This window comes from Pezoporus occidentalis, unplaced genomic scaffold, assembly GCF_034315485.1.
Source record: "Pezoporus occidentalis ecotype Australia unplaced genomic scaffold, CSIRO_AGI_Poc_V1 ctg9, whole genome shotgun sequence".
Classification (NCBI taxonomy): domain Eukaryota; kingdom Metazoa; phylum Chordata; class Aves; order Psittaciformes; family Psittacidae; genus Pezoporus; species Pezoporus occidentalis.
Window position 1 is genome coordinate 5,628,925 of NW_026916262.1, and position 12,229 is coordinate 5,641,153.

The 12,229-nt window shown below is 41.1% G+C and overlaps 1 protein-coding gene across 2 annotated transcripts in view; it reads left to right on the forward strand.

The window, feature by feature from the left end:
- Nucleotides 1-288: 288 nt before the first annotated feature.
- BET1 (Bet1 golgi vesicular membrane trafficking protein) overlaps nucleotides 289-12,229 on the forward strand; it is a 28,216-nt gene continuing 16,275 nt past the window's right edge. Inside the window, exons 1-4 of one of the 2 annotated variants that reach the window (XM_062605058.1) lie at nucleotides 289-411; nucleotides 3,395-3,510; nucleotides 5,928-5,984; nucleotides 6,500-7,771. In XM_062605058.1, coding sequence (XP_062461042.1) covers nucleotides 393-411; nucleotides 3,395-3,510; nucleotides 5,928-5,984; nucleotides 6,500-6,655 — 348 coding nt within the window. In that variant the 5' untranslated portion in view covers nucleotides 289-392 and the 3' untranslated portion in view covers nucleotides 6,656-7,771. Of the gene's footprint in view, nucleotides 412-3,394; nucleotides 3,511-5,927; nucleotides 5,985-6,499; nucleotides 7,772-12,229 lie in introns of those variants that run through there. The other variant, XM_062605059.1, reaches the window with a different exon arrangement.

Sequence of the window (12,229 nt, forward strand, 5' to 3'; positions counted from 1 at the left end):
TGACAAACGTCAAGCTGGGTCAATGGCTCGGGGCAGGGAGGCCCCACAGATACCGTGCTAGAGCACGGCACTAGTGAACCGTGAATCGTGCCCCTTCGGGCTGCTGAGTGGGACCCTCTCTGTCAAGAACCCGTCAGGGGGGCGCCCGGCCCAACCCGCCTTCCCCAACGTGCCCTGAGCACTACAGCACCCATCAGCCCCCGCGCTCTACCCAGCGGCCCGCGCGGCCCGGCGCTGTCGTGGCGCTCGCCGGTGAATGAGTGGGGTGCTTGAGCAGGGTTGGGGTTGCCGCTGCTCCGTCGAACCTCGCTTTCTTCAGACGAGGGCACGGGGGTCGCGCCTATCCTCTGCCTCCTCCTGATCCTCCTCCTTCGGCAGCTTGGGCCGCAGCCATGAGGCGCGCAGGGCTCGGTAAGCGCGGCAGCCTCCGCGGCAGGGCCTGCAGCCTCCAGCTGGGCCGGGCCGCACCGCGACCCCTGCCCGGGCTGGCGGGGCAGCGGCTGCCTGGCGCACCTTCGCCTAGTGCTGGAGGGGTAAACGGAGAGGGGGTGAAAAGCTCGCCGGTGGGCCGCGCTTTGCCCAGGGGAGCTGAGGCCGGCAGGGCCTAACCCGTCCCCCGGTGGGGTTGTCTGGGGTGTGTGAGGGGTCTGTGTGAAGGCCGCATAATGTGTCTCTGAGTGACAGGGTTTGTGCTGATGGCTGTAGGCTTGCAGCAGAGCTTGGGAGCTTTGGGTGGGAAGAGCAGGCACCCCTGCTCGTGTCTTTTCTTTCTAGCTCAGCTGGATTCATGGAGCAGCGCTGGGATGTTTAGTTGTTTTCAGGGATGGTTCTAGTGCAGTATTTGAGCTGTGCTTCCGCGGATGGTCAGATTTCTCACTCTTCGGTCAAGTCCTTTCCGAGTTTTGATTTGGTTTTATTTTAGTACTTACGTATGTTTTCCTGCTATGTATGTGGGGAAAACTCTCCAGCTATTTTCAGTTTGTTACAAATATAGTCTGGTATAAATGCAGAAATATGCAGAGTTCCTGCTGAGTGTTTTGAGAAGCGTAGGCCTCATTTTCCAACCAGCGGTAATGTTGATGACTATAAAGAAACTTTGAACTCCCATGTAGGTGCTGTGACCTCACTGTAAGGCTTAGGCCTCAGAAGTTTATGACTGAGTTCTGGTCCTTCTTCCTAGAAAGTGAGCATTTGGGGGGGTTGTGTGTGTGTGCTAAATGCCATATGGCTAAACCAGGTGTGTGTGTAATACCACTCTCAGTTTACTTCTACACCTTCTATTTGTGTTGTGTAATAGCATTTTACCAAGATAAAGCAAGTCTTGGGGACACTTCTTACTAGATCGAGAGGCACTGATGTTTGTCATAAAAAGGTAGGCATTTGGTAATGCTTAGGTTTTCAATGCTTTTGTCAGACTAACGGCGCTCCCTTGGGTGTGAACAGAAGGGGATTAGACTGCAGGCCACCCAGCTCAGTATGCTGTTTCTGAAAAAGTGGATAGATGTTTATGGAAGGAGCTAAGGGGAAAGAGCGTGCCTTATTTTAGCATGTCTCTGGCAAACAATACCTTGAGGAACATCCGGAAACTGCGTCTTAAAAGATCTGCTGGAAGGTCAAGCAGGAGGCTTAAATATCTGTTACCAGCTGCAGTAAAATTTAATGCTTTGACTTGACATTTCAACTGTCAGTCCACAATTACTTTAGTAGGGTGGAAATAAAGGTGAGCACCAGTACTTCTGCTTTTGTCACCAGCGACCTGTTGCCTCTTTTTTAGCCTGCAATTACGTTATGGTCATGTCCATACTGTGTGTAAATGAGCAGTGTTGCAAGATAGCCTGTAGAATGGCCACGCTGAAGTTCCTGTCCTTCCTGTAAACAGCTGTAGCCAGGCTTCTTTGTTGCACTTGGTGTTGCATATTCAGAAGTAGCTGTGTGTGTTTAAAAGCTCTGGGGCAGTTGCTCGTATCTGCTATGTCACAGACTATAGAAGAATCATAGTTAAGGTATTTTGGCCTGAAGCTACATGGTATGTTAACTACAAACATACTTAAAATTGTATGTTACTTCATAGGAAGTACTGTAGTTGCATATGTAAAAGAAGACACAGAGAGAACAATCCTGAAAACCTTCTTGACTTTCACTGCAATGAAATGGAACCACACATTTTACCCAGTCTTGTTGAGAATTAGCTTAACTGACAGAGTAACATACGAACAACGTACAAGTGCAAACTAAAATATTGTCATTACTTTCATTTAAAGAATGGGTTAATCTAAAACGGTATCTATTGTCAAAGTAGCCTCTTAATTTTCTCTTTTAAAATCTTAGTATTATGTATGGCAAGCACAATGAAACTGTTTGAGATGAAGTTTTATCTGTGAATATGGTGTCCCTCCTCTCCCATTTTCCTCAAAAATCCCCCAAAGGTACCCAAACACAATTTTTTTTCAAATGCATTGATGGGGAATTGACCAAAGGCATTCAGGCAATTTTAGTGTGGCATTCTGAATAGCCATATAAATATTGGTTAATGTTGTAACTGGATTGTTAGTTGAATTAATCTGGTAGGATCTTGCTCATAAAGCTTGTAATGGTTCTTTTCTGTTTGCCCATATGTCTTCCTCTTTCTTCTCTGGTTTCAGGTCTTAGATTTTTGTCTAGACTGGACATCACTTTAATTGTCCTGTGTCCAGCTGCTGTCCTTAGGAGACCTTTATCAGTGTTTGGAGGAAGCCAGTATGTGGAGCTGAGGAGCTTTCATTCCCTTCTGTCCCAAGTACTCTGCCAAGTCGGTTGTCTGGATAACAGTCCTGAAGCTCTGTCACCCAAAAAACAATGGCAGGAGTGGGAATATAACTGCAGAATGGTGACAGAAATGGCAGTGTTCTGCTTAGTGGCCTGGCTTCCATCTGAGGTGTTGTTTGTAGAGAAACATGTGTAAGGACCAGGGTATGCTCTCTCCTTTAAAAGCGTGTGACGTCTTTTATATGTGTGATCAAGTGGTATTTGTCATTATTAGAGATCTTAACTTCCCTGTTTTCAGTTCGGTTTATTGCTCTGTGTAGTGCCCTCAAAGCTTCCTCTACATCTCCATGTAATGCTTAGGTTGATTTCCATAGAAGCCATCTGAAAGCACTACCTATCTGGGGAAAAAATTGGTAGCATTACATCACATCCTGTCCTTAGTTTTTCTTCTTTGATTGGCATATTGCAAAATAACTTACACATTTGGAAAAAGGTTGATTCTCTGTGTCAGGAACATGTAGTGCCTCTTCCCAGTTGCCAGGGGTGACATTAAGGAAATGCATTTTTAAATGGAAAGAGTGCTTTCCCACATGTGAAGAGCACTCCAGTGGTGTTTTGTCTGTAACTACTGACTATTGTGTGTTTATAGGTGATGGAGCACCGGGTGGTAACTATGGCTATACCAATAGCGGATATAGTGTTTATGAAGAAGAAAATGAAAGGTTAACAGAAAGTCTGCGTACAAAAGTCAGTGCCATTAAATCAGTAAGTATTTAATTATAGTGGTATCATCACATGTATTGAATTAAATTCTGTGGGTTAGTTTAAAAACATAAATTTAATGATGTGGTGGGTTGACCCTGGCTGGACACCAGGCGCCCACCACACCCTCTCTGTCACGCCCCTCCTCAGCTGGACAGGGGAGAGAAAATACAACAAAAGGCTCATGGGTCAGGGTAAGGGCAGGGAGAGATCACTCACCAGTTACCATCGGGGGGGCAAAACAGGCTTGACTTGGGCAAATAAATTTAATTTATTGTCATTTAAATCAGAGTTGGGTAATGAGAAATAAAATCAAACCTTGAAACACCTTCCCCACACGCCTCCTTTCCTGGGCTTCACTCCTGATTTTCTCTATCTTCTTCCTGCCCAGCCGTGCAGGGGGATGGGAATGGGGGCTGTGATCAGTTCATCAGGTGATGTTTCTGCTGCTCCTTCCTCCTCAGAGGAGGACTTCTCACACAGTGTGGGGTTCCTCCCACAGCAGACAGTCTTCCACAGACTGCTCCAGTGTGACTCCTTCCCACAGGCTGCAGCTCTTCATGAACTGCTCCAGCATGGGTCCCTTCCATGGGTTCAGTCCTTCAGGCACAGACTGCTCCAGCGTGGGTCCCTTCCATGAGTGCAGTCCTTCAGGAACAGACTGCTCCAGCCTGGGTCCCCTTCAGGGTCGCCGCTCCTGCCAGCAGACCTGCTCCAGGGTGGGCTCCTCTCCCCACAGGGCCACAGGTCCTGCCAGGAGCCTGCTCCAGCATGGGCTTCCCATGGGGTCATAGGAGGGTATGCCCCTGTTCCAGCATGGGCTCCTCCACAGGCTGCAGGTAGAGATCTGTTCCACTGTTAACTTCCATGGACTGCAGGTGAATCTGCTTTGTTGCCTGGAGCATCTCCTCCCCCTCCTTCTTCCCTGACCTGCATGTCTGCAGAGCTGTTTTTCTAACATATTCTCACTCCTTCAGCTGCTGCTTCACAGCAGTTATTTTTCACCCTTCTTAAATACATTATCTCAGAAGCGCTACCACTGTCACTGATGGGCTCAGTTTTGGCCAGCAGTGTGTCCTGCGGCTGGCATTGGCTCTACTGGACACAGGGGAAGCTTCTGTCAGCTCCTCACAGAAGCCACTCCTGTAGCCTCTGTGCTATCAAAACCTTGGGTTTAGAATAATCATCTAGAATAAGCTAAGGGGGTAACAAGAAAATCTGTGACCTTTGTTACAGAATTTCACCTCTTGTCTCCTTCTCTGGTATGTTACATTTCAAAATCAGTGTATGTTGACAGTGCAGTTGATAGCCCCCCATGGAGTAGCACGTGTGCTCTTTTTGCAGTTGCATCTTTTAGCACAACATAATAATCTGGGTATATGGAATAGTCTTCAGATCATCTTCCTAGAAGCCTAATGTAGATCAGTTTCACTCTTGATTTTAGACTGCAGTCAAATGCAGCAGTAAGAAATAATGGGATTTAGGTTGTGTCACAAAAAGCATACAGGTTTTGACTAAATCAAAGCATAGGGGCCTTGAGCACGTTTTCCTCCCTTCCAGGGGCTGAGCTGGTTGTTCAGGGCCAGCATGCTGGTAAGCACTGTTATGGAGAAAGAGCTGCTAAGAAGCCTCTGTGGGTTCTGTTTCAGTTGGGAGCTGCTTTTAAGCCAAGACTGTCTTGGGTGGCCCCTGCTTTTGTTGTGTTGCAAATTGTCTTGCAGCTGTGTGTGTCTAGTCTGACTCTGATTCCAGCCCTGACAGAACTTGATTTTCTGGCTTCACCTTGGACCCATCTACTAGCTGTGGATGTGCTGTGTGATCTGTCACCAGGCTGTTGCTGACCCTGGGTATTATCTCTGCACTGACTCACTTGCTGCTCACCTCCTTGTCCTGCTGTGCTCTTGCTGTTTCAAGACACAAAGCAGAGAAGGAACAGACAAGTTCACAAAAGAAAATCCCGTTTATAGCATAGCAGCAATCTGTCAAGAGAGACTTATTAGCAGCTTATTGGAGCCAACTCCAGTAACATTGATTCAAAGAGGTGGTCCTCAGTGCCATGTGCCAGTAGTTTTGACAGTTGTTCCAGGAAATGGATAATTGCTGCTTAGACTTGACTATATCTTGAATTTTTGAGTCCATGTAATAATTCTTAAGAAGGAATTCTCTGGAGAAGGGGAGAAGGACCATTGAGTACCTTCTGTGAGTCTTTAGACTTTTCTGATCAGACAACAAATATTTACTTTCCTAAGGGCTATTGACAGAATACTTTCCCTGTTATTTTGATTTTTGAAAATACCAGGTACTGTTTTCACATTTTACCTGGGGAAATACTAGTTGTGTCATGTATTTTCAAGTGGTTTTGCTAATTTATGTGTAACTGATTACTCATATCTAATACTTTTCAAATTTTTTTTTAATAGCTTTCAATTGAAATTGGAACAGAAGTTAAAAACCAAAATAAAATGTTATCAGAAATGGTAAGTCACTTTCTTTAAATATGGGGCAGGATTAAGAAGTTAATAATGTAAAGAATTCCTTCACGTAGTACGAACATTTGTAATAAAAGGTTGACAACTTATTGTTGACTGTAAAATGTGCCTAATACAGCACCAATATTTCTGTTCCAGAAGGTAATGCATTGCTTCCAAGGCACAACCAAGATCTTTATACTTAAGATATGACTTTGTTTACAAGTAGTGAATTTTATTACTAAAAAGGCAGTTCTGTTCTTAAATACAGTTAAATATAGAAGAGGGAAGCAAAAAATAAGGACTCAGAAATGCCTATTTTGCTTACACTTGCCTCAGCTTGGGGAAAAATATCTGGATAAATGGCTGAAAGGTTTTTTCAGAAACTGCCCCTAAACCAATTTTAGCTTTGTCAAATTTGAAAAAATAAATCCAGGAGAAACTACAGTTAGCAAGCTTTATGGGGAATCTTTTTTTCTGAGTAACATATTTTGTTTGCTTGTTTGTTTTGTTTTAATGGATAGGATAATGACTTTGACTCTGCGGGTGGACTTCTGGGTGCAACTATGGGCAGACTGAGAACACTCTCCAGAGGAAGCCAGACAAAGCTATTATGCTACATGATGCTCTTCTCATTGTTTGTCTTTTTTGTAATATACTGGATTATTAAACTGAGGTGATGTGATACATGTTACCTCCAGTTTAAATGGTGTAATTTCAACTATAAAGTAGTCTTAATTAATGAAGACATTGATCTAAAGTGGAATATTCTGTTGATAAAACACAGTGAAATTGTTGGAAATTGCATTAACAATTAATGCTATGTTATATATATATTATTCTTAATGTATCAGAATTTTTCCCATCATCCCCTGTTTTGGGGGGATTATTTGTAAATACACAGAAACTGCTAGCATAGTAGATTGCTTTTTTAGGGGAATAGAGTTTTTAGAATTGATTTTTAAAATACAGAAAACAGCAGTTGTTCAGATATGAAGTAACTGCGGAACTACAAGATTTTCTCTTTCTTTCTGCTTTTCATTCTTGGCCATGCTCTAAATTAGAGCTCCAGTTTCAGGCATGTAGTAGTTTCTAGGTTGCAGAAGCACAAAGAATAGTTGGATCTTTCTAAATTGGTTTTATCTGTGGATTTTTGAAAGGCTGGCCTGAAGCTAACAAATGTCATTGTGGGAACCCCAAAAAATTTTTGTCGTAAGTCTGATAGTTTAAGTATTTAAGTAGCTTAAACTGTGTGTTTGGGGGAGAAGTTACTTAAAACTGTTGGTTTGTTTTTTTTATTTCAATGTGACAAATCATGCCTACACATCTGCTCTTTTAGGCAAATGCCTTAGATCATTGGGATCAGCCAATATGGACACAGTACAAATGTTTTCTTTATATTTAAAGTACCTAAATCTTAATGATTCCATTGAATCATTACAGCTTTTACCATTAGTATGTTTACATTTGAATCTATGATGATCCCTAACTCTACACTGCACGATGTCTGAAACAAAGTCAGATATTTTCAATTTTATATTAAAGTATATTATGATGCACCTGTTGGAGGTGCTGTCATATTAAGGTATTTTATTTTGAAGACTTAGCTTTGGCTCACCTAATAGTTTCTTATAGTTGGAGCTATTACATTGCTGAGTTCAACATTAAAGAATAAGTTTCCAACATACTGAAACTGTATCTACAGTTTTTGAAAAACTTTTCTAGAAATACTGTATAATGTGTTGCCCTTAGTAACTACTTATGAACTGACAAATAAAGTGTCCTGTAGTATTCCAGCCAGTATTGTTTATTGTTTCTACTGTAGCCAGTTATTGATTCTACTGTTTCTACTGTAGCCAGTTATTGTTTCTACTGTAGAATACTGGTGTAATTTTTGGAAATGATGCTGCATTTAAGGGACTATCCTGTGTGGGGTGCACTATTAAGAGTAAGAAATGAGGGTGTATGCTACATCTCTTTCATGTTAGATTTCATACATAATGGAAGTATTCCGTGTACATACAGAACATACAGAATGTGTAAAAGTAATTCACAGAACTCAGTATTTCTAGCTGATTTAATCTTTGACTGTCAGAAGGTTTACAGTACTTCTACAAGTAATAGAACATTTAAGTATTAACACCAGGGTAATGCATTGTCTGTATATGAGAATTGCTAGGCTTGCTAAACAAGTATGGCATTCCCAAGGCTAGTCAATAGTCTTGCCTTCCAAAATTGATGCACTTGTCTAATTTTAACGAGACAGTGGAGTGCAAAGTACCAAACAACTGAGAGATAATTACTGACATGTTTGACAACCACACTCCCCTGATAGTTGTCATCTTCTAGAAATACATTTCTGGCTGTTAAACATGGTGTCTGAATAATTTCTAGATTGATTGCTGAAAAAGAAGTAAATCTGCCATCCTAATAAATGGAAGAAGTTTTTAACTACCTAATCCACAGTAGAAAAATGGGTGGGTACAGACAGTTACACAGCTGATGCACTTCCTGGTGATGATATGCTGATGCATATCTTCCTGTTCTGGAGAATATGCCAGCGTGTCCCTTAAGTTCTGATAGAACACGTTGGTAAAATGTTTCACCAGTCCTTCAGATCATGTATAAAACCAACAGGATTTCAGTTTTAAATGTCAAACCAGATTAAAAGGCAATTCATTCAGAACAGGAACTATGCTGTCTTCCCCCTTCACTCCCAGTTCTTCAGTGGTGAAGAGGAGTGAGGGGAAATGAATTGCTGGTAGAATCTGCCTTTCTCTATTTCTTCATTTAAGGAGAATTGTCAATTTCCTGTCTAGACAGGGTGGGAAAAGGGAGAAAGCTTAAGCACAAGGAATACATGAAGCCTGAAAGCAACTTTCTGCGTGTTCATTAGAAAACACAAGGGCTTTTTTAAAGTACTGAAACAGTACTTTAGGTTCTTTTAACAGGAGCATTCTGAACTGAAATGTAAACTGAAAGTCAAAATGTGACCGGCTTCTTTATGTTTCTATGTTATTTTACAGAATGTAGCACATTTCCCTTCAATTCCAGTAAAAGTTAATTTTCAGTTTAAAATCTGAACTGGGATCCTGCAAATTTGCTTAGAATGGTTAAGGTGACTTTATTGAGAATATTTCACAGGGAAGGAGAGTAACTATTAGTGAGAACCATATACCACAGCTTTAGAATTTTCCTTAGCATCTGCACTTTTTTACTGGTCATTTTCTGACAGAAAAATTCTAGTAGCGTTAATTGTAGTTTTACAAAGTTGCAGTTAATAGCTGCATAAGAATACTGCTGTTGTGGTTATTCTTAGTTTTAAAATCTATTTTACATAATTTTTACACAATATATATTGCATTTCTCAGTGTAATGTAACTTAGACTCTATCTAGCAACTATACAGCTTATTTCTAGATGGAAGGAAATACCATCTTTTAACTATAAAACTGTTAACCTTATGTATCATGGAGATTCCTTAGGAAATGCTTAATACATCCATTTCGTAACAAGGATAATTCAACTGAAGGTTTGTGGCTTTTTTTTACAATAATACAGGCTGTCTCTTCTGGCTTAAATGGCTGGGTTATGAAGAGCTTAAGTAATTACACATAATTTTCATATTAATATGTTTATTTTTAATGTTTAATGATTACACACAAAAGATACTGCTGAAGTTCAGGCCTCCAAGAGCTTGAGGTACAATTAAACAGTTTGTTGTAGAATTCTACAAATAAAAATCCACCACTACTCCCATCACCAAACACCCACGACAGTGTAGTACAAGTCCATGGGAGCTTGGCCGAGATGAGAGAGCGCATTTTGATGATTACTTGCTAAAAGATTAAAAGGCAAGGTACTTGTAATAGAGAGCAAAATCACCATGCCAGTACTTGAATATGGCAGGGAATAATTTGTGCCTTAATCACTGGTCTTGAAAGCTACACAGAAATTAGGATCAGCTACTAGTGAAATCATAGCTGTATAACTATGGAAGCTCTCTTTCTTAATTGGCAATTTAGCTGCTTTAAAATGTAAATATACCTTGATTAAAGATGACATTCTTTCTGGGTGCTTAGTGTGGGTCATTAGACTCCCCAGAGCAATAACCCACTGAAAAAAATGGAAGAGAAGTCTAGCAGGAGGCCACATGTTTTCAGACTGCTTCATATCATATGATTATATCAGCAATTTGACGCTGGAGAACACACAGAATGATACTGGTCGAACACCCTGACAAACATTTCAGTGGCAAAATTACCGTTATGTTTTGTACTTCTTTTATGCTTGAAACATGCTGGCTGTTACCTTCAGTGTGCAGTACAAGCCATGCTCTTGCTGTCTTAATTTTCAAGGAAGAGATGTGTCACTTGTTTGGAAGTATGTCCATATGATGGAAAGCATAATTTCGTCTGTACCACCTCCTGTTGACATAAACCTCAAGTCTCTGTAGAAATACAAAGAGTAGATTTAAACACAGATGGAACAAATGCGGAACTTCACATGCCCATTTATTCTATGAATTTATTATGGACCTGCTTTTATTATATTGAAAACCCTTGTTTACAGAAGTACATATACACGGTATGGACAAGTGTCACCACTGTAAATACCTTTTTTGCGTACAGGGATGTTGCTAATTCAAAATCAAAAGGCCCAGGATATAATTTGGCACATCCGATTTTCAGATTCTTTCAAAAATAACCTTAACTTTACATAACACTGTATTTTCGTCTTTAAGTTAAAAACCTCTCCTTAGTATGCAACTGCCCCTTAAGGCCAGCCAAAGAAACTGCAGCTGAACTCCACACAGACTTCTCTTTAGGTCTCACCACTTTGGACTGACATATAAAGTATCCCAAGGTTTTCTGCTGGGCTGCCTGCTCAAATTACCTACACATCACACACCACTAGCAGTTGTACGCAGAACATCTGATCCCCTGCCTCCTCCTGGTGAGATGGTCTGCAGTACTGCAGTACTAACCACAACATCCCTTACGGTCCTTTGTCAAAGCTAAAGGGGCCTAAGCCTACAGCTGAATTTTAGGAGGGGCAGGAGCTTTTGGAGGGCCAGCACCAAAAACTTGTAGCACTTCGCTTTGCTTAACTGTGTGGTGAAAAGAGTATTAGTCAGTTAGTACATGAGCCATTGGATAATTGTATGGAGATGGTACAATTTTCACTCAAGTTTTTTATCCAGCAAGCATCCTGGTCTCCCTACTAGCTATGTGGGATCTGGCATAACATGTATTAGTATTATATAGTAGTATAGTAAATATATAGTATATAGTAAATAAATAGTAACTATATAGAAAATAAAGCCGCTCTGCTTTAAAAATTAATGGTTGCTCCAAGCTTATTTACTTTTCATTTGATATTTCTAATCATCACACTCATTTGGACACTGCCACTAGTATCAATAAGTCATCCCTAACGCTACTGCCTAAGTTCCCTGTGCTAGCCAGACTGCAAACTACTGTGAGCTTAAGCAGTTCTTTTGTTGGGCCTTGCTGGAGACAGCTGAGCTGGAGCAATGGTAGGTTACTTGGTCTTTGTGTTGTGGGGCTGTCTGATTTTTCAAGCTGCAGAAAGCCACTGCCAGTGCTTAGACTCTTGCATCTTCACAGCACTGTAGCAACAGTAAGTAATTAATCCTCAGAACTCCTCTGTGATGCCAGTAAAAAGCCTCCATTTGCAGCAGGAATCCTGGACAAATGTGGCTTCTTCATATGAAGTTATAAACAGGCAGTGGTAAAGTCTGGCTTTAGTGGTATGTGACAGACGTGAGGTTATCACATACAAATACATGTTCCAAAAGACCAAAATACCTTTCACATATGTTTCTGTTTGTGTGGATATTTATGTCTATAAAATTGCTGGTGATTGTACTTTTGTCTCCACGGGTTAGATAAGGAATATTTTCTCCAGAATCTACAGGCAGGTGACTAATGTTCTCTCCGCTGGAGAGACAGGACAGAAGGTTTCATCTAGTCTAAGAGGATTGAGTTGACAGTGATTTTAATCTAGCATCCCTCTTGTGGGAAAGAGACTTGCCTTAAGCGTTAATAAAACCAAACCACAGGACTAACTATCCTGCCAGGAGCTCTGAAGTAGCTGGGAAGATGACATAGTAATGTAAGCTTGTTATGAGCTACTTATTGCAAGTTTATGGTTTGATAGTTTATACTGTATCAATAATGCATTCTTAATACAGCACATAAACAGTTTAATATATTTAAATATTAGAATTTT